Source organism: Catharus ustulatus, chromosome 1 (genome assembly GCF_009819885.2).
Source record: "Catharus ustulatus isolate bCatUst1 chromosome 1, bCatUst1.pri.v2, whole genome shotgun sequence".
Classification (NCBI taxonomy): domain Eukaryota; kingdom Metazoa; phylum Chordata; class Aves; order Passeriformes; family Turdidae; genus Catharus; species Catharus ustulatus.
The window spans coordinates 117705792-117728035 of record NC_046221.1 but is presented as its reverse complement, the minus strand read 5'-3'; the positions used below and the strand labels follow the sequence as shown (position 1 = coordinate 117728035).

The 22244-nt window shown below is 39.1% G+C and overlaps 1 protein-coding gene across 3 annotated transcripts in view; it reads right to left on the bottom strand.

The window, feature by feature from the left end:
• SPIDR (scaffold protein involved in DNA repair) overlaps window positions 1-22244 on the bottom strand; it is a 199616-nt gene that overhangs the window by 145582 nt on the left and 31790 nt on the right. For all 3 annotated transcript variants that reach the window (XR_004419640.1, XM_033075368.1, XM_033075377.1), the window contains exon 6: window positions 1439-1695. Coding sequence is in view for 2 of the 3 variants with exons in the window: in XM_033075368.1 (XP_032931259.1) it covers window positions 1439-1695 (257 nt within the window). In the remaining variant the exon portion in view is untranslated. The remainder of the gene's footprint in view (window positions 1-1438; window positions 1696-22244) is intronic.

The window sequence follows — 22244 nt, the reverse complement described above, 5'->3', positions numbered from 1 at the left end:
ACTAAGGAATTTCCTGCCTGCTTCCCTGTTCCCAAAGGAACCCAAAGTGGAACCACAGGATGGAAGGTAAAAAACCCTGTAATCTCTGTTCCTCTAGCCACTCCAGATAGATTACATTCTATATAATTGTGTAGGGTTTGGTCTTCTTGTTTTGTTTGTTTTTAAAGCAATCTATTCTCTTATACACTTATAATCTATTCTCTTATACACTTGTGTCAGAGTGTCTTTGCTGTAAAACATTTTTTGCATTTAGACTGTTGGTAGTAAAGGTCATCTAATGAAGCTGGAATTTAGAAAAAGACAAGTCTACTAATGGTAACAAACAGATTGGGAACTGTTTAAAGCTGGAAGGGTACCTGGGCAAAATACCACTGTACATTTGTCCTGCTTTTATTACATTCATACATACTTGCTTTTGGCCACTAAAAGGCATTTTTGGGGGTTACAGCTTTGGTCTGATCTCGTACATGTTTTCTAAAGTAAAAAGAAAGCAAGCTTGATTGCACAAGCAAAGCACTTTAATGCATAAAGATCTTTAGTAATTAGGACTTCCAAACCTGTTTCCTCAGACAGCATTTTGAAATAGCCAAGAATATTTCAGAGAAAAATAAGGTATGCCTATTAACACAAGATTTACTTTTTAAGTACTTGATTGGTTACTGTACATAGATTCAGTTGTAAAAGTAAGAGAAGCACATTGTTAAAACAACAATAAGGATGTATAGCAGCACCATTTGTAATTGTGGTCTTCACAGCTTGAGGCATATCTTCACATATACCATTTAAGTTAACATAGCTTTCATTTATTTAATATAGGAAGTGACCATTTCTGTACTGTAATTAGCTAGAACATCAGGCTCCATCTCAGGCTACTTTCTTTCAGCAGTTACATATTTTCCTAATGTATTAAACTTAGTCACAGACATTTAAATTTCATTTTAAGAATACGTCCTCCCATTGCCTACATAATGATCTGTCCTACACTCTTCAGAACTACTGCTCATCCACTCCTTTCCAACAGTATTTTGGATAATTTTGCCCTGACAAATCTGGAGAGGACCAAAAAAAAAAAAAAGATACTAAAACCTGAAATAGAGCATTTTTGCAGACCTTCTTGAGAGGCACAAAGCAATGAAATGGTTAGAAGCTAGAACAGAAGTATGTCCAGCCACATATTTGTAAGGCAGTATTAGAAATGAAAAAAAAATCAATTTGAACCAGAATTCAAGATTGAGGACTTTCACTAGAGATTTTAAATATAGTTCTTTCTTGCCTTTTTGCTTGTTCACAGATTAATAACATTTCTTACGCTTTTTATTTGCATCCCTAAAATAATTACCCTTGAAACACACGCCAACACTTTGGCAAGTATTGTCTTACTTACGCTTTAAGAAAAAAATGACCACAAAGAATCCCTTAAGGGGGACAGTTCATTTACCTCAGTAGCTTCCTCTTCTTGGCAGACTCGGCAGGGGCTCTGGGGGCCCTTCCCGGCTGCTTCCCGGGGGTGCGGAGAAGGGCCTGTGCTGACCTCAGCCACTCGCTGGCCGGTCGTGCTGTGACGTCCCCCGTGTCCCCTCCTGACTTTGCCTGCAATCCCTTACTGGATCCTGGAGTAATGGTCGCCAGGGTCGTCTCTCCGCCTCCCACGCTGTCACTGTCGGATGAGTACTCAGATATTTCTGTAGAAATTGCCTACACAAATAAAGACAAAAAGCTATTTGAACAGAATGCTAATGAGATAGTGCAGCTTCATGTAGGCAGTTTTATGTTACCTAGTAATCCACAAATGGAATGCCAATTTATTAACTTAACTTGGGTAACTTCACTGTAAATGCATATTAATCTTTTGTCAGTCAACATCAACCCCTGAATACAAGGATCATCTCTTGAGGGACAACTGAGATGAGTAACATTTAGGTTTTTTAAATAACTAGGTCTGGAGAATTAAGTTAAAAGGCAAGTTTTGAGGAAAGCAGAGAGAGGCTAATGAGTGACAGGGATCATGACTGGCAGCTGAAAGAAAGAGAGTTTTTATACTGGGATTCAAGCAAACAGGAAGGTCAGTTTCCATAGTCAGAATGGAAGGAAGAAACACATGCTTCTATTGACAGCTTGTAGCTGGCAGCAATGCACAACCTTCGGTTAAAACACAACTTCGAACACTAAAGTAAGCCTTCATCCATGTCCAGCATGCCTACAGCTTCCCAGGAAGGTTTCAAAAGTTGAGCATAAGCTGTTGGTCTGTCTCCAGGTAGCTCCAAGGATGATGGATCAATAGTCAGCAGTCAGGGCTGGGAGCCAGCAAGGCTGGAGTTCAGCCCCACAGAACCTTGCTGGAGCTCTTCTCCCAGAAACTCTCAGGACACACTGAACTTATCCCACTGGATGAGGGAGGGATGAGACTAGAGGATGAGAAGGCAGAAAAACTCTGCAGAAACATGGAAAGCTGAGAAGAGGGCTGGGAAGGAAAATTCACCTGTTTTGGCTGAGCTTATTTTACTCTCCTCTAGGGCTCCTGCAGAAGCAGGTTAAGGTTGCTGCGTTGGGTCCCTAAGGTGAGCTTTGCACAGCTGTTACATGCATTATGTTCTCTTGATTCAGTGTTTCTTAAAGTACTGAGTATTAAGCAAAAATACTTGGAAAGTGACATTTTACCAAGTACAGAACAAAATGATCTAAACCACTGAAATGGGCAGAGGACTAAAAAATGAGCTGGGCTCAGTCTTCAGGAGCCAGTTGAAAAAAACCCAAAACAACCAAACCAACAGTGTCTTCAAGTTCTGGTGGGGTGAGCAGTGACAATCCTATCACTGGGACAATCAGCATTAGGCCAGCTGAAGTAAGCTGGCATAAAACTGTACAAGAGGCAAGTTAAGTAACTCAGACTGATCCTTGAAAGAACCAAAACCCGAAATGCAAAACATTAACTTTGCATTATCAGTGGGAAACTGGAAAACCCCAAAGGCTGACATTGCTCCACATCATGCTGCCTCAATCACAAAATAGGTCTTGAAAAAAATTAGCCCATTCCTCTGGTCAAATGCAGTAAGTCGTGTTTCACACAGGTTGTTTGGCAACTGGCTCAGATATAGACTTGAAAGACAAAAGAGGAAAGGGAGGGAAATCACAGCATTCTCTAAATTTGCTAAAGCTGTTCCATGTTATTAATTAGTGTAATCATCTGAAAACAGCATTTCTCAACTGTGCACAAAAATAAGTTCAGCTCTTGCCAGTTCTCTAATACATTTTTCACGTAAATGCCGAGACACTGTGCTCATGTTCCGAGAGCTTACCTAAGTATTCTGGAAATTGGAAGGACCTTTTAAAGTTATCCAGAGAAGTAGAATAGCTAAAAGAATGTAATTAATATCAGTCTGCTTTAAACACAACACAGTCAACATCTGTCCCTTGGCAACAATATTTCTCTGAAAACAAACTCCTTCCATATTGGAAATGAGCCAGAAATACGATTTCAAAGACTCTGAAGGCAGTAAGCAAGCACTTCATTCTTAAAACACCATTCCAATGCACCCTCTTGCTTTAGGAATGCATTAATTTTTCCCAAATTGCTATGTTATCCACTGCACCGAAAAAAGGATGCGAACCTGAAGTTCTCTGAGCAAATGAAATGCAAGTGAGAAAAGCCCTGGGGAAGTGCTTCAAATTAAGCACGTTTTAATCCCACTGACTGTTTAAGAGTTAAGAAGCTTTCCTAACTGAAGATTGTCTAATAAATTATTCCTGCTAATATTTATTACTGTATACTTGTTTAGACTGAACTTCCCCAAGGAAACCGTACTTTGGGGTTTTTGCTTTGTTTGCTTGTTAGTGATTTTTTGTTGTTGATGGTTTCTTAACTGGTCAGTTGGAAATTTTTCTTAAAAGAGGAAACTAAAAATGGAGAAGAAAAACAAAGAATAAAAACTTAGCCTTCCAATTCTGTATATTTTTAACTGTAGCCATCATATAGTTTAAAGAGAAAAAAATATTTGAAAACACACAACAAACGTGAATTTTCAAATATCCAGTAAACAAGCTGGCAAGCCTACCAACAATATGGTGGGGGAAAGCTAGCAAAAAAAACCAAAAAACATTTATTTGATTCACTTTAAAACAACCAATGATTAATAGTGAAGAAATTGTCCATTTTTTATCAATAACTTAAACATCACAAAGGAGAATTTCCAAGAGTTTTGTTGTTATTTTGTTGGGTTTTTTTCTAATAATATCCCCAGTAATATCATTAGAATTTCAGAAGAGCACAAAGAATTGTCAAATTAAAATGGTTTCTCCACATGACTTATTATTTTGAAATATAGACATTTTGGTTACAGTGGCTGAAAATACAATGCTTCCCACTACACACAGGCTCAGTTTCCCCACCTCAATTCCTTCCTCTGATCTCCATGTAATCATCCCCAATCCTGAGGATTTTCATGACTGTCTCCCATATATCCCAATCCCTCCAAATACTTTGTAGTAGACTGTTCACTAAGAAATTCCTGTATTTCTAATATGGCCTTTCCACAACACCTTCTTTTATATCATGCTAGCCACTTGTCCAGATCCAGCTGCTGACAAAAAAAATCAGGAGTTGACCTCAATCAATCACTAAAACAATAAACATAATTATAGTAACTTCACGACCATAAGGCGCACTGGACTACAAGGCGCACCTCCCGGGAGTTGGCAACTTTTGCAACTTTGTAGATCATATAAGGCGCACCTGACTATAAGGCGCACTTTTTTTTTGCAGCGAGGAGCCACACAGTGCGCAACAAAGTAATGAATTACTGGCAGATGGTCAATTTGCATTTTTCAAAGATCAGTCTAGCCTTTAAATGCAGCCCCAGGCGCCCTCCCTGTGCAGTAGGCCCCGGCACTCCCGCCCGCCCCTGGTGCCAGCTGGCGCAGCTCACAGCTCCTGGCTCCCACCGCACAGCCGCGCAGCGTCCTGGTTTCCCCTCGGCCAGCGGTGGCGCCACTTCTCAGTGCTTTCCCGCAGCGCTTTTTCGCCACTTTTCCACAGCACTTTTTCGCCACTTTTTCGCTGCTTTTCAGCGCTTTCCTGCGGCGTTTTATCGTTGCATTTCCGCGCTTTCCCAGGGTACTTTCTTGCTGCTTCTTGGCGCTTTCCTGCGGTACTTCTTGGAGCGTCCCTGCGGCTGCGCCGCTTCCCCCCGCTTCCCCCCGCTTCCCCCCGTCCGGAGGCCGTGCCAGTTCCCAGTTTCCCCCGCCCAGCAGTCGCGGCTCCCACGGTTCCCGACTCCCCCTGTACGGCCGCAGCTCCCGCGGGTTCCAGCTCAGCTCGCAGATCGCACTTCCGGGTTCGCAAATTTCCGAACTTTGCACATCAGATAAGGTGCACCAGACTATAAGGCGCACTTCTGGGTTCAGGGGAAAATTTTAGTCAAAGGGGTGCACCTTATAGTCGTGAAATTACTGTAATTTTGTTTGATTTTAAAATAAATCTAATTTCTCTGTGACTGGCATAATCTGAAAAGCTATAAATGCTCCCCTTTTATGGCTCTTTCTTTTAAGGAAAAATGGAAAGTATAAATGCACAGACTATTGCCATTTTTTCTGTCAAGATTTGACTGCAGGAAAGCAAAGAAGTAATTGAGTGCTGTATTTGAGCATCCACGATCCAATATTTTAAGGTTAAGCATTTTTAATCAAAATGCATCAAAAAGGAAAGAGCTCTTGAGATTAATTTATTAATGATGTATTTTTGACAGTACTCATGGGCACTAGTTAATATAGAGGAGGATACACATGCAAAAATAGAAACCAAAACGAGAAATGGTAAATCCCCTCCCAACTAAGCAGTTACAATTGCTAAAGAATGTATGTTTACCACTGTCAATTTGCATTCACTAAGAACAAAAAAATACCAAAAGATCAATCACAGAAATTGTAAAACACTAGCCCAAATGGTTCAAAGACATAACTCTTGACTTGAGTGGAATGAAGATGGCATTCCACAAGTACATCGATTTTGCACACATGCAGCACAGAAAATGCCATGCTGTTACTTCCATCACCAAGTACTCCCTCCTTCATCCTCAAGATTTGCTTCAGCTACCTCTTGCTTCACCTTGAACATCTCATGAGTTCCCTGGCTGTAGCTTGGCAATTGGGATGGTCCTTGCTTCTAAAAGGTCTGAAAAAAATTACCTTTTCATTTCAATAGTGATGGAAGCAAGCAATATCTGTATCTGGTGAGTTTAATAAACACTTGGTATTTCGTATCAGTAAAATAGCAGCAAGTTAATGCAAGAAGTGTTACATTCCATCTGAAGTTTCCAGCTTCAGCAAGAAAAGGAGAACCTTATAAAGTTTTTTGTACAAAAAGAAAGCTAACAGATCAACCCCATTAAATAACGAATCAGTATTTTTTTAAAGTCTGAGAAGACTGTGATTTCTAGTAAGAGACAAGGTGATGAGAAATTGTGCACGTTCCTCATCTCCCTTGGCTCTCCTCCCAAGACACATCACTCAGATTTCCACAGAAAAACATCAGTATCCACACCTCAGTGTTCATTAAATACTTTCATTTATTCAGTTGTCATACATTCAGATAATATTGCAAATCTTTCCCAGTAGATATGATGATACTTTGCAGGTAAGATGCTCAATATAAGTTCACAGATACTATGAACAAGTTCATCAGCTGAAATTAAGATACTTCAGCATTCTGCAATATGTCTTAGAGACAAAAAATGGGTATCAAATTCTAGATAGGCATTGATACAACTTTTTGCAGATGGAGGTCACTTAGTCTGTCATTTCCTTCACTAAATAATAAGAAATTTCTTCCCTCCTACCATAGCCTAGCTCAAATGGCAGAACTAACAGGGTTTCTCAGAGCACCCTTAGGGAACCAGGCTTTCTCAAGGTCACAGAGCCAAGTTATGTTAGAAACAGTATTTCAGAGTTTCAGACTCTGATCACTGCACATACAGAATAAAATTAATCTTGTGGCATCTCCTTTCCTACTTGTTCATTCACGTATCTTTGCCTCTGGTTCTGGGAGCATTTTCTATTACCCCCTGCCTGTTCTTTCATGGACTATCTTTTTTCCTTTTGTGATTCCCCTGTGTTTATCAGAATTGATCTGCAATTCCCCTACCTGCCCTCTCGTGACAGCTCTCAGGACGGGTGGAAGCTGATCAGTATTAACAAACACACACAGTGAACTCAAGTGACTATCCCACTGCCTCATCTTTTATCCAGTATTCCCTGCATTTGTGCTGCAGGTACTTGGCTGTCCGTGCATGCAAAGGGATTCAAACACAGCCAACTTCTACCCCAGGCAGCTGGTTACAGGTTGGCAGGAGATTTTGTATCTTGCACAGAACTCTCTAAAAAACAAGAGTGAGTAGAAAAGCCACTGGATTTAGCGCAATGAATATTCACAAGCATAAATCACCAGTGCAGTATGTCAAAGGCCTAGGCTATGCTAATGAATGCTTGAAGCTAACTCCACCAGAAGCTGGCTTGCAGGATTACAGGGAGTAGGGGAAAGGTAAATGAAAAGAAGTTTTCCCTTAGTTAATCAACACAAAATTAATTCAAGCATTGTGCACACAGATAGTACAGGATATTATTCAGCCCTATAAAGATAATTAAAGATACAAAGGATTTAAAGCTTGCAGTTCTCTTCAAAGCTCTGTGTTTTCTGAAGCTTTAACTGAAGCACTGAAGTCTATGCCAAATTTACTTTCCTAGTAGCTAGAGAAATAATTTGATTTTTGGTAAGCTAGCTACTTTTACTCTAGAGAGATACAATTCAAATATTCCTTCATACAGGAAACTTTGTGTTGAAGTACAGAGTTAGGCATTGTGCTGCTCTGTGGGTAACACCAAGCATTCTTCTCATGGAATAACCACAGGAGCAGCACGCAAAAATACGAGATTAGGTAGCAGTGCGTGGGCAGAGATAATGGTATGAAAAAAAGAACAACAATGAAAGACATAAATCACTAATAAGGTATTTTTGGACTTGCAAGCCCAAACTGACACAGCAGATTAACTGAAATTTTTTATCTGGAACAACCACCTAGTGTTATTATAGAGACAGCACATATTTAAAATGGATCTCAGATAATGCCTGGTTGTTTAGCCAAGTACAGCATTCCTCCCCAGCACACGCACTCAGACCATCTGATCTGTCCTAAATATTTATCAGTGGTGTTGGTTCAGTGCACTAGGAAATGACATGCCCTGCTCCACACATATTAGCACTTTGTGGTTGCCATTACAGGAAACAGAGCCATGTGCTCCTCAAGCACCAGGATGGTCACCTGGAGCACTTCTCTGGGATTCTCCAAGATCAAGTCCCACTAAGCTTCTCTTTCTCCCTGCTTGGCTACCACTAAACTTCAGCAACATCTCCCTTTACACAGATATGGGAATGGATTTCTGCTGTCTCCCAGCTGCCACCACCCCAGAGCTGGAATGCAGCAGTTATTAGCACACAAAATCATTTATGCCAAGTAGCAAAGAAGAATGTGGTATCTACTTGAATATGGAGGAGAAGTGTAGGCAGCAACACTGTAATTATTCAAAGCAGAATTTGGTCACAGACTGCACCCTCATCTCCTCTTTAATGGTGTTTTGAGACCTTTAAACAAGTGGTTAGGCCTTCTATGACTAATCAAAAAGGATTCACTGCATCCAGCAGCCCAGAGCTTCCTATCGCAAAGGAAATTGATTCATGATTATCTCTGGAGGAAGCAGGCCAGCTACCAAACCCTACACACCACTGCTTACATTGCTGGGCTTCCCTTTGAAGAGCTCCTGGGGAAGTCTTACCCATGTCTGACACCATTTATTCTGCAAGTCTTGTCAAAATGCAGCTGCATTAGCTACTGTCTTAAAAGGTAACCCCAAAAGTAGGATTCAATCCAAAGGAAAATACCAGTAGCTGTTATCAAAAGAAAAGCAAATAGGACAGTTTCAGAGATCCTTTCCTGCACTGAAGGAGTTGAAAGGGCTTTCCTGGAACTCTGCAGAAATTAATGGAATGGTATGGCTGCTGTCAGAGCCAAGAGCCAATTATCTGATGCTGGGCTTCCTGCACCATTTTTGAAACCAAGAAAAGTTGTGGAGGGACAGGAAAACTCCCTCTTTACACTTCACAGAGTGAGGAAGTTGAAGCACAGTACACAAGCCCACAAAATGGTGGTTTATATCACATATGAAATAATAATTAACAAAATAAATAACTTGTATCATCATTTATCAGTTCCCATATCTTGTTTAGATCATCCTGCCTTGAAGTGGAAAATGAGGTGACGACTATGATTGCATGCAGTATGTTTGGCTGTGCATTCTTTTTTGTCAGGGGAGAGGTTTGTGTTTTTGTTTGGTTTGAGCTCTCTCACACACAATCCTGTATACATACACCACTGGCAGGCAGTATCCTGCATGCAGCACTGTAGAAGACAAGAACTGAAAAAATAACATTAAAGTAAGATTTTGCACAGACACAAAAAAAGCAACATGAGAATCTGATCTTTGAAAGAAGAACTTAGGGAGGAGAGTAATTAAAATAACAACAAACCAGATTTTTTATAGACCTAATGCAAAGATGATATTTACTGACTTTTTTTTTTTTTTAAAGCCAGGTAAAGAATGCACAAGTGGTAAGGAAGATGAAATTGAAGCCATAACTTCTAATCCTGAGCAGAAACCTCAGCTTTCACAAGGCAAACAGGTTAAGCAGGCTATACCTCTGGAAATACATCCACAAGCTGTTCCAGCCTGCCTCTCCCAGAACAGGTTGTTCTGAGGCATGGATCAGCCGACCGAAACAGGTGAGGCTCTCGTCTCAGCCCAAGTGCCTTTTTACACAAAATCAATCTGGAAAGCAAGAAGCACTATTTATTATTGAGGGTACTCTGTAGATGTAGAATTAAATAGTGATCCCAAAGGTAACCCTGAACAAAACTGTTGTCTGCTGTGCACAAGGACAGAAAATAATAGTAAGGGACAATGAGCTGCTAGAGTGCAAAATGAGCACAAAACAAGATTACTCAGCATCAGTTAAGGGACACTGATTTGTACTCTATGGAGTATAGACCCCGCTGGAGTCTTGGCATCTGTAGCATTTGCACTGCAACTGCATCTCTTAAAAGCATCATTTTAGCAGTTTAGTTGACTTCTTCAGCATTAAGAATTCAATCTCTCACTTCCTAGTATTATCTCACTACCAGGGATCTCACCATCAGTCTGTAATCAGAGTAATAACCAACTTCTAACAGAGTAAATAATGCTGAAAAATGTTAACATGAACAGCCTACAAGTGCTTTTTCTGCTTTGGCTAATGTTTTTTTTCCATCATACTAGGACCTCTTCATTTTCTCTCAGGGAAAATGACTGGCTGTTAAAGACAATTTGGACAATTTATGCATACTGTTAGCCAACGTTACATTCAAGTGAATTACCGTAACCCTTGCTCTCCATTCCCTTCTTATAAAAAAAGGGGGGAAGGGGGAGACGCCACTTCACGTGTTGCATCTTGCAAACTATTCAGGGACAGAACCAGGTCTCCTCTCATGCAACTGCATATTATCCCACGCAGTTGAGCTCTCATCTTGATAAGGATCCTCCAGATGACAGAGACCTAGGCTTTCAAATATAAATACCCGACTCTGATAGGGCATGCAGATAATTACATCATTTCGCACAGAAGCCTCAACATTATACACTGAAGTCTGGGCACACAGGAAAATTGCAGTCAGCTTATAACACCACTTAAACAGGGTTTCATTCTTGACACAGAAATAGTTACTTTCATGTTTCCAAGGAACAGATGTTATCACATGGTTTGATAACCTACTTTCACATTCTTTGTTTATAGTTATTCACTCAGTTTCATTTATTAAAGTTAGTGGATCCGTGCCATGAAACCTCAGTTTTATTGTCTCTGGTTTAGGTGATGCTAAGGTAATCATTCCAGTTAAAGCTTGGATGTAACAAGAGGACTCAACTGAAAGGCATGATTAAAAGCCAAATTATTATTTATGAACTAAATCCTAAAGGACCTAGACTAAACACCTGCAGGATTCAGTAGGTACTGTCAAAGGAGGAAATACATTTCAATCTTCAAGCAACTGTTTAGTTTAAATCCAAGCCTTCAGTGAGAACAAATACTTGCAATGGGAGGTAGTATCTTTTACTAGACAAACAGATACAACTGTGGGAAAGCAGACAAGCATTTAGCACTAAGCCCTGCTATAGGTCTCAAAAGTTTGGTGTTTTTTTTCTCCAAACAGATCATTTGGTCTAAGTAAATTAAATCTTTCCTTATGAAATTGCTTATCTCATCTGTAGCCAATACAGCTATGAACTGTATAATCTTGTAAGTTTTTCAAAAAGTTGTTTCTAAAAAAGAAAACGCTTCCAACAGTAATGTCACTGTATAGATAGATCAGGGAACAGTCAAAGACTTTCAAATATTTCATATTATGTATTCTCTTTCTAAAAGTAGATTATAACTGCAAGCATGTTGTTTTTGAGATTAAAGCAAGCAATTCCAGAATAATCAACTAAATAAGGGATTGCACACAGATATTCAGTAAAAATTATTCATACCAATTTCTCCTCTTCGGTTGATCTACTGTTTCCTGTGAAAACCCTTACAAAAGCACTTATCATAAAAGGAAAGAAAAAAGAAAATGAGAGGGAATGGAAACACAAGTGGCACAATGTTGTATAACACAAATGCAATACAGGCATCATTTCTGCAATAATGCTCAGCACTAAGTGGAAAAAACTTTGTTAACAATATCCATAGGGACACAAAGAAACATCTTGAAATTGAGAATCTGCACTTCCAGCTGCAGCAGTGCCAGCATTCACGGCTGCAGCACTGGCAGCTTAAGGAGACACCAGGCTGCTGGGCAGTGCAGCACATTACATTCATTTTCTTCTACTCCCACTCACTCCACATTCTTCTCACTTGACTGTGCTTCCCTTTGCCCCATTTATTGCTTCACAACTCCTGAGGAACTGCCCCCAAAGCCTAAAATAGTCCCTTCATTTCTTTCCTCCTCTTCATTTCCAGCTTCTTCAATCCTTTCCCTCCTCTCCAGAAGTCCTTCCACAGCCTAGCTTTTCTAGATTGTTTTGCACTGTTAAAAGTATTCAAAACAGCAAACATTTCAGGGCAGGAAATGTCTTACCACGTCTGAAATACTGTGTCAGTGATGAGAACATGTGCATGCACACAAAAGCACCGCCTTCATCTAAACTGATTTCTAACATTGACGAGAGCACCTATATGCAGGCACAGAAGACGCATTTAATTGCATCTCCGAGTAAGACAGAGAGCACCAAACAATGAAACTACTTTGAAAAATACATTAAATGTACTCTGCTAAAGTTAGTTCTGTTTGGATAAAGAACAAAGAAAAAGAAGCCCAACACGAAGTTTACAGATTGCCTTTCAGATCATGTGCCTAAACTTTGGGGGAACAGAAGGAAAATAAAGTAACCATCAATTGGGTAAGGCATTGTAAATGAAAATTGTAATGTTGCTGAAATACACACTTTATCGAGAGAGTCAAAAGTGCTAACTGCTACAATAGTGTCTTAAGTTTGACACATTCAGCTGTGCTGATTGTTCACAGTACATAAAACGATTCCAAAGTATAGACTTTAAAACTCCTTTGAGATTTAGATTAGAATAAAAATGTGTATGCTGCAATATAGGTGTGTTACATTGCATTCAGTGACATGACTGCCATAATACGGGTATAACATACATTGCAGAACCCATGGAGACAATCACAGATATTTAAAACTTTTGTAGAAAATAAGCACCCAGATAAACTTATCAGGAACATACACTTGAAATGTCCCAGTAATAAATACAATCCTTACACGACTAAACTCAATGGACTGTAATTCTCTAAGAAAGGGTTAGCAGCTGACAAGGAGAACTTGTAAAAAAAGGAGCCCTGAAATGCAAGCATCCATAATTTATATTAAGCATTTCCTTATAAGGATTATACAGTTTGCCTAAAGTAGTTTTATTAAGAAGAATTAAGGTAATTCTTCTCAATTACAGGTAAAGAGAAAAAGAGAGTCTCAATGCATGTCTGCACACTTTGATATACTTGAAAAAGCAATAGTTGACTGGTTTCCACAGCAGTCACCAACAGCTTTTGGCTTCATGCCTCCAGTGTCTCAAACAGGATTGAGAGATTATGATGGTTCAATTTTACTACCAGTCTTAAAGCAGTGCTTCAGAAGGGGAGGGGAAACATAATGGAAAACTGTCACTTTCTCTTCTGTTCTGTTAGCATGTGTCAATGTGTATTTACACGTGGAAAACACAAAATTTGCATGTGGAATGTGTGTGTCCCCTTTTTTAATAATATAAGGGAAGCTCAAAGCTGACAAGATAATGTAAAATCATAGTAGCTAATTCAACATCTCAGAAGAGCATTTAGAAATTTGTCCTTCAAGATACTCTTAAACATATTCTCCTAATTTTCCTCTTCCCAAAGTAAAAATGTTTATGTGGTATTTGCTCTTCAGACTGAACTCTGAAGCTAGCAGGGTTTTTTAAAAGTGCTGCAAATTTTTTTCTCTAGAACTTGGAAGTGACCTATTAGCATTCAAAAACTTGCAATGTTTGAAGCATGAAGCAACCAAAGATACCGTGCAAGTTGCAATTTCATTAGATGTTTGGGGCCACAAAATCAAGCCCGAAGTTTATGGTAAAAGTGAAAAAAAGAAAAATATTTTTCATTAAACAGCAGTTAACTCTCAAGCACCAGCAAGCTCTGAGAGTTGTGCTCAGCACTGAAAATTTGGGACGGGAGAAGCGAAAAAAGCCAAATTGAGAAAGGAGAGGGACAGTGACAGCAGCTTTGAAGAGCTCAGGCAGTTCTGGGCATCCGGCTGCACCATTTTTAGGAATTGTGGGACAGGCAGTTTTATTTCCTAAATGCAGAAGTGCAAATTTTGGCACCCACTCTATCAATTTTGTGCTTGTCTTACTGGCAACTATTTTCATCGGAAGTTCTTTTCTTAGTCTAGAAAACAACGCAGCGTGCACTCGTATTACTCCAGTAGCACCAAGCGGCCATCAGGGTCTATGGTAAGTAAAACACTGCATCATTTTCTATCTCCCACTCCCAGTCACCAAAGAGATACTCATGCATAGACTAAACCAAATTGCTGCCCGGATGATCTGCATTCCCCAGATCACAACAACAGTAATTTCATTTTGGTCAGAAAAAAGGGTGAAACATTGCAGCAGATGTGGCTTGAATAAAAACAATAATAATGATAATAATAATAATAAAAATAAAATCTGCCTTTTAAATTCTCAAAAATTTCACATGCATCTAAGGGTCATTCTTCAGAGTACAAAATATGGCAGAACTGCAGTGGAGCAAGACCTTGCTTTCAACTTGCCAAAAGTCTGATCAGTTTATCTATACTGATGTTTTAATGATTTAGACTACAACTCATACAGCATTTTCCTTTCAGTGCTAGGATGGTAAGTAGACAAATCAATCAATATATATATAATACATATATTAATTATATATATGTATTATATATATATCAAATATAACTCTTCTCAAATATATAGAGAGTCAAAGTTAAAGCAAGAAAAAGGTAGGTATCACATTGTGTTCTACAGTTATCAATTCATTAAAAGCAAATTATTACATTAATTATATTATTAAAATAAAGCAAAAATTTAGTTAAGAAAGTTGAGAATAAGAACAAACACAGCTGGGTCATATAATGGTGCAAGATTATTTAGTCTAGGCATAAAGGGGAATCTATTTCAGGATTCAGACAAACATTTGAATACTCTTGGAGAAAAGATTCCTTCTCAGTCTTACACTCTTCTGTCAAAATAATGTGAAAATACAATTACAAGTGCATCAATTAAACTCTCAATATTCAAAGTGCTGACTTACAGTTTTCCACAGCTATTGCAATTCAGACCATTAATGTAACTTTAACACATACCAAGACTTCAGGATAAAAATCCTTTTGACATGTTTATTGACATCTGCTACAGCCAAATTTACACTTGGAAATCTAAGACACATTAAATGCATTTTCCCTCCAAACTGCCAAAAGCCAACTGATTCTGTTAAGGACTAATGACTTAGAGGAAGAAATGAGTTTCCAGATCAAAAGTCAACCATTTGTGTAATTTTCCAAGAGTAGCATCAAACAATAGATTTTATTTTTTTCTTTTCATTCTACTATTAACAAAAGTCCTTCAAAATTGCATCACTACAGCCAAGTAGAAGTAGTATTGTCCCTGGAATGCACTTATTGAAGGAACAGAAAGCCTAGACTATGTAAAATAACAAAATTGTACAATTACATTTAGACTACTTACTGAGACAACAATTTCTTAAGGAGAAAGCATTTAAGAAATTGAAAATTGAATTTAACAAGTCACCCACGCTCTCCAACACCAAGGTGGAAAAAACCCACATATATGCACACACCACACTACATCCTACACACAAGCATTTAAACTTGTTTGTTTATATTTAAATAAGCCTGTCATTTTCCATTTAGGAAATGTCACATACTTTTAACCTCAGTTTTAGGATTCTCTTCAGGATTTCTCTTCTATGCACCTAATGTTAGTTTGCTAGCTTATTCTGCCTAATAAATAGTCTGGCTATAAAGGGGTTCCTTAATTCACTCTACTTTTTGCAGAATAAAAACTTCAGTTATCTTCACTAACTTCTTCTATGTAAGGCTGTAATAATACAAGATCAATTTACTACACAGAAAAGGAAATATGACCATATGTCAAAAGCAGATGCATACACCTACATACCCACTCCTCCTTGCCTTAAAACTGCCCACATCACTTCACAAGCCACTACACACAGACATGTCCTCTAGAAATTGGTTCCAAATATATAAAAAAGTATTTGAAGGACTTCCATGACAGCTATCTTTACATCTGAAGGATTACAGACACATACTGCACAAACACAGGAAGCAAAAGCAGCAATGCTTTCTTATACTCAAAATCTCAAAACTTAAGGTCAGTATCACAATTGGTTCTGTGGCTTCAAGTAATACTATACTGATAAACTAGGATTTGGACAGCATTAAAGCAACACCTTATTCATGACCTGAACAGCAAGTCCAGTAGTCCAGGAAAAATAGGCAGAGATCAGAAAAGCTCCTCTACTTCATTTGACAACCATTTAAAAAGCACAGTGGAGGGAGATAATTCAGAAAGCATATAAATCAGGTCTGATATGATAGCAACACCACTGGATTTATGCTCATGGGTTTTCTCTCTCTTACACTACTACCACATATTATGGCCAAGACTCTGGAGACCAGGTGCACAAATGCGACCTCTCTATGGATACAACCCTGGCACAAAGAAACATAGAGCACTTCTAAAGTAGTTTGACAGACAACATATAAAACCACATTGGTGGAAGCAGAGGAAATAATTTTCTGTAGATGGCAACCAACACAAGACTACTTGTAACTGATGAAATAAACTTAAACCAGAAGATTTCCAGGGAGGGAATACAACTGAGAATTACAGAAAAACCTCTTGGGAGAAATCTGGGGAATTCCCTGTTTCAGATACAGAAGAGGAAACAACAGTTGTAATAGAAAGCCAAGGATCTACTTTAAAAAGCACATGATGTTTATGAAGTACTCCCTGAACTGGTGAACCTTCACAATAAAGTGTCATCATCTAGTGGTGTGGTGTAAGTGCAGGACTGAGTCAGAAAGTCTGACGTTTTAAGACTCAATCGTGTGGTTTGGGGGCATTTTCTTTAAGACAAATTTTTCACAAGTGATTCTCAACTTCATCTGGCAACTTTGCTCTGAAATATATTTTGCACAGGTGCTAGACACCAACTGTCATGTAAAAACACTGAGCACTGTTAGTATCCAGGGGTGAGAGAAGCAGAACTGCAAAGCATTTATATCTAAAATCAATGTAAGCAGACGTTCAAATTTAAAGGACCTTTGAAAGTCCTCATGTAATTGGTTAATTCTTCAAAACAGCAGACTGGTAATCACTTGGATAACTTCAGGGAGATGACAATTAAAGAAAACATTGAAAATGTTCTGTGCACGCAAATACATAAGATTCTCTTCAGCCATAAAAGCTAAGGCTCAGGCTCCAAGAGGAGTTTTGATGGCATTTAGACATCAAAGTCCAAGAGTTTTGGAGAGATGCATTACAACTCTGCAGACTCATGGTTTATGTCACATATAAACCTGTGAGAACAAAGCTGGTACTTCTGTACCTAAGCCTGTTTAGGGGCTTGATTCAGTAGGTGTGAGTTAATGCTCTGCAGGGATTTCCACTCACAGCACGCTGTACATGCACTGCCTGCACTGGAAAGCACATCCACAACAGTAAACACAGCTCTTCTGTAACACTCCAGGCATTTCAGCCTAAGCAACAGAGAAGCCCAAACTCTGACAATCTCTATATTAAGAGAATTTAAATCCCCTCCCCCAGTAAAGCTGTTAACCCACCTAACAAAGCAATGAGGAGATAATTTCTACCTCTCCCTTGAAGACTGTGTCACTGCAGAAAAAACTCCCACAAGACTCAAAGAGTCTTGAAGAGCCTCAGTCCCTGCTCCACATCAAAAAGGCATTAGATAAAGTGCAGGAACACCAGGGAGCTTAAGTGTTCCTTAGTCAGAAAGACAGTAGCTGGGAATCCTGGTATTTAGCACTTAAGCTCATCTGTTTATTGTATAGAACACAGGCATCTAAATCTAAGTTTAATGGCTCTTTTGCAGGCCAGGACTTAGATTCCTGTAGCTTCTGGCATGATGATGAGCTGCACTGCAGAAATCAGCCCATTTCTGCATCTGCCTCCAAATATGCTGCAGCATTTTTTGGAAATCCACACAACTTCCAAATCTCCCAAAGCCAATGCTGATCACAGCAAAAACGTGACAATTCAGTCCTCTTGAGCTGCCCAACCAGGTTTCAATTACCACAGTTTGGAACTTTACAATGACACTGCATGATCAAGCACAATTTAATTGTATTTTCATTTGTTAGTTAGATGAGCTCCTATCCACTTCTGCACCTCCTCAATTCAGACAGTGCAGAAATTCAAGCTGTGAAGACAACACTGTATTTTGCAATGCCTTCAGGACTTCAAAAAAATACTTCAAATACATCAAAGTGGTCAGATAAGTTAGTACTCAATAGGAAGTTGTTTCTCGAAAGGAAATTGCAAATTTCAGTCAAAGAGGAAGATGGAGAGTTAGAATTAACTAACTGTTCCAAAAACTTCGGAAAGCAGGAAGGGGCTTGTGAAGGTTGCATAAAGAAATTGCACGCAACCACATAAACAAGCTCAGTTTAGGCCTATATAAATATCCCAAGAATATGTCTCCAAGCAAAAAAAACAACATGAAGAGAACAAAAAATTCTCAGAACAAAAAACACTCCGAAGTTTCTAGCATTCAAATATCTAGTTTTCACTGAAGATCAGAGATTATTTCATATTCAGCCAGCAACAAAGCAACTGGTATTCTTATTTGGCCAGTTAATCCTTTCAGCTTAACGTATGCTTATAACCAGTGTCCACATTGTGGGCATCTGTCCACAAGCACAGACAGGGCAATGGGCTGGATGTTTTTTTAATCTGTCCTATGTAGCCATTCTTACGTCTTTCCTCTGCAGCTAGGGAGAGGGGCATCCTAGTAGGGCCATTTAGTAAAAGAGATAATATTGGCACTGAGCAAAAACTATGTTCTCTACCTACTCAGCAAAAACACTGCCCTTTTTGCCCCACAACACCCACTTCAAGCTGTAACTCTACATATATACAGTATTGGCAAAACCATTCCATTTACCTTGTTACTGTACCTGAATGTACTGGGAATGTGCCCAACTCACAGACAGTTTTACTGTGATACTGTGATAGAATGGGCTTGGTACAATTACATCACACACATTATCTTGGCAGCCAGGCAGCAGCAGCTCCACCAACTGAGCTCAAGGCCAAGCCATCAACAGTTGTGCTGAACGAGCTGTCTGCACATTTTTACAAAGGCTCTTCCAATTCTTATGTTCGCTTTAATTTGTTGCCCTTATCTTAGTGTTGTACCAACATCCCTATGCAATATTCATGTATACCCAGTGAGCTGTGAGAAAACATGCAGTAGCAGGCAACAACTGTAGCCTTGTCATGATCCATTTTGCAAACACGATGCTCAGAATTTTTCACTCACAGTGAAGTAAAACAGATTGTGCATAATTAAGACCGAGAACTTTGCCAGGTACATGTGTCTGTCTTGGAGTCACAGGTCTGCTCACTTCTGAACTCTGAGCCTTTCCATGTGAGATCACAGCACAACCCTATGCTCTTTTTAACCTTAAATATCCTTCTCAGCCACTTTCAAACCTTCTCCCAACAATATTTAATATTTTAGCATGAAATTAGTTTATGTTAGTTTCAGAAATGACAACAAAATAAACCATGTGTGCCACCTTGTACAATCCATGCGTCTGGCTGCATTTGACAGAACTGGCTTTCTGGTGGTATCCCTTCATTATGTGGCATCTGCCTTTCCCTTTCCTCCTCTATTCTTCTTCTTTACATAAAAAAACAAACAAACAAAACCACATCGGGCAAAACATGAAACACAACTGAAGTAAATATTGGAAACAACTATCTTGCAACTAGACCAAAAGATTTTTTTTTTTAAAATGGCTGCAAGTATAATTAAGGTCTTCGAGAAATAGCCTGTATTAGACTTTATTAAAAGTCAAACACCAGAGGTGAAATGCATGAACTAAAAAACTGATATGTTAGTGGTGGCAGTACATTTTCTTACATTAAGGATGAATCCCAATATTCCAGAAATTAGAGACCTGCATTTAGCTTGCATGAAGTAGAACACTCAGCAGCCCTGCTACATCTTTGAAGATCTGTGAGGACAAGGGCACCTCGATCATTGCTCAGACAAAGAGAGGATTTCTGGAGGCCATGCCTCTGAACTGTGTATTGAACCATTTGCTTTCTACACCCATCAGTGGCTTCAGAAGCCCAGAGAGACAAAAAATTTCTCCCCCTGTCATCAGAGCCACATTCACCTTCAAACGAAATACAACAGTAGAAGAAATCCATTTTGGATGCTGGCAAAATGATCAGAGGCAGAAAGAAGAGACACACAATAGTGTCCTTGCAGATTCAGAATCAGAAAAAGGAATTTTCAGCAACATGTGTCTCTTCCCTGTCCTCACCAATACCCCCCAAATTAAATCACATATCCATGTACACTCCTGCACAGTGGCTTTAATATGCTCAGTGATTAAAGGTGACGATGATGACTGTGCACCATACTATGCATCTTTAGAGGGTTTTCAGTTTAACACTGAGGGGCCAAATGGGGCTACTGTGTATCTAAAATAGTTTAGTCTGATTAAAGGTGTAATTATATAGTTAGTCATAATAGCTACCATACCTTAAAAGAAACCCACCTCTCCTTCAGGGGAAGGGAAGGAAATTATGCTACTTTATTCATTCAAACACACTCTCAGTTAAATTCAAATACAGCATGTGGACTAGATAAATACAGTGACACACAGCCACAAACACTTAGTAATCCAAGATAGAACAAGGAGATGAATCTCAACCTATAATCTTTGCAAAGGGAAACTAAATCTTATGATTAAGAGTTCTGTCATATCTGTACAGGTATCAGTGGAGGCTGCGTGTTTTCTTCTCCGTTGTCATAAGAAATTCATGCTGGTTTTAGGGCCTAAATATGAGCAAAGACATTATAAACACAGGGTCTGACACAGAACTTAAGAGATTTTTATGTGTTTACAGAGTTAGCATGTAGCTTCTATGGATATCCACATAGCAGATTTGCTCTGTTGTTACTTTCAGCAAATCATCATTGCAGGTTCACAGGAATAATGACTTGTCTGGAAGGGGTTTCCTTGGCTTAGGTCACCTTTCTCAGAGAAGGTGATCTCAAATTGCCTCTACTATTCTAGTGTAGGACAGGGTGGGGGAAGGTAATTTCTGTATATAGTTATACCTTTAAACTAATGCTTCTTTCACAAAAGAAAGGATGAAAAAGATACACACAACAGACAAGCTTTGGTTTGTAACCATTTGTTTTACTGACACTCCCCAAGTCCATATTTAACACTACTGAAGCCATGTGGAGTGACTTGCCCAGCAACTGCCTCGATACCTTCCATGAGATTCAATTTCCCAAGGAGACAGACACAACCCAGACCTAGTTCACTTGGACACAAAGGAGAGAAGGCATGGTCTACAAAACATTCTTATCCCCCAGCAGTCCCAGCCCTCAAACCAAATGACAGAACCAGGTTGGATAAAACACACGTCCCATTTAAAAGGAAAAATATGGGGGAAGGGTGAGAGATACAGGAAAAGAAATTTGTCATCCTTGCCAATAAAGTTTCCAGTTATCTTCATGGAGACTTGTTCACCCTCTGAAAAATCTTCCTCTGGAATAAAATATTTAGAGCATTTGGTGTGCACTGAACAAATCTATTGAGTTTCACTGTTTAACCTTCCTCCCCTCCCTCACTTTTATTTATTCAGCACTGGAGTTAGAATTTTGAAATATAGAATATTTCAACAACTGAACATACATTCCCCACACTAATCATCTGATGAAAGAGAAGGCTGACCAGGACCCAGCTGAGGCATCACATTCCACATAATTTGTTAAATAACACAAAGATAAATCATCTTTTTATGTGCACAGTTTTTAATCAGCATCCTTTGCCCAACACAGCTCAGCAGTCAAGTTCCAGGAACAATTTTGAGTCCTGTCATCTCATTTTTTTTCCAAGCATTCTCTCAAACGATCCTACAGTTACATCACTGCACCTCCCTTGAGCTAGATTTCCATATCTTTTACATGCTATCTGCTATCCTTCAAGTTTTTACACACTTGATAAAGGAGCAGAAAATAATTGAAAATATACAATAAAACATTATCTTGCATCAACAGAACTGTACAAGAAAAAAGCCAACAGACTAAGACACACTTAAAGCAATAAAATTATAAAACACCACATACAATAGTTTTATGGGAAAGAAGGATGAGAAAATATTCTTTTCCGGATTTCACACCATTTTTCTTCCCCCCCGCCCCCCCCCCACCAAACTGGGTGAGGGAGGAAGCAAGAGAGTTTCTTGTTTCTTTTAATTTTGCCCTGAAACATACTTTAAG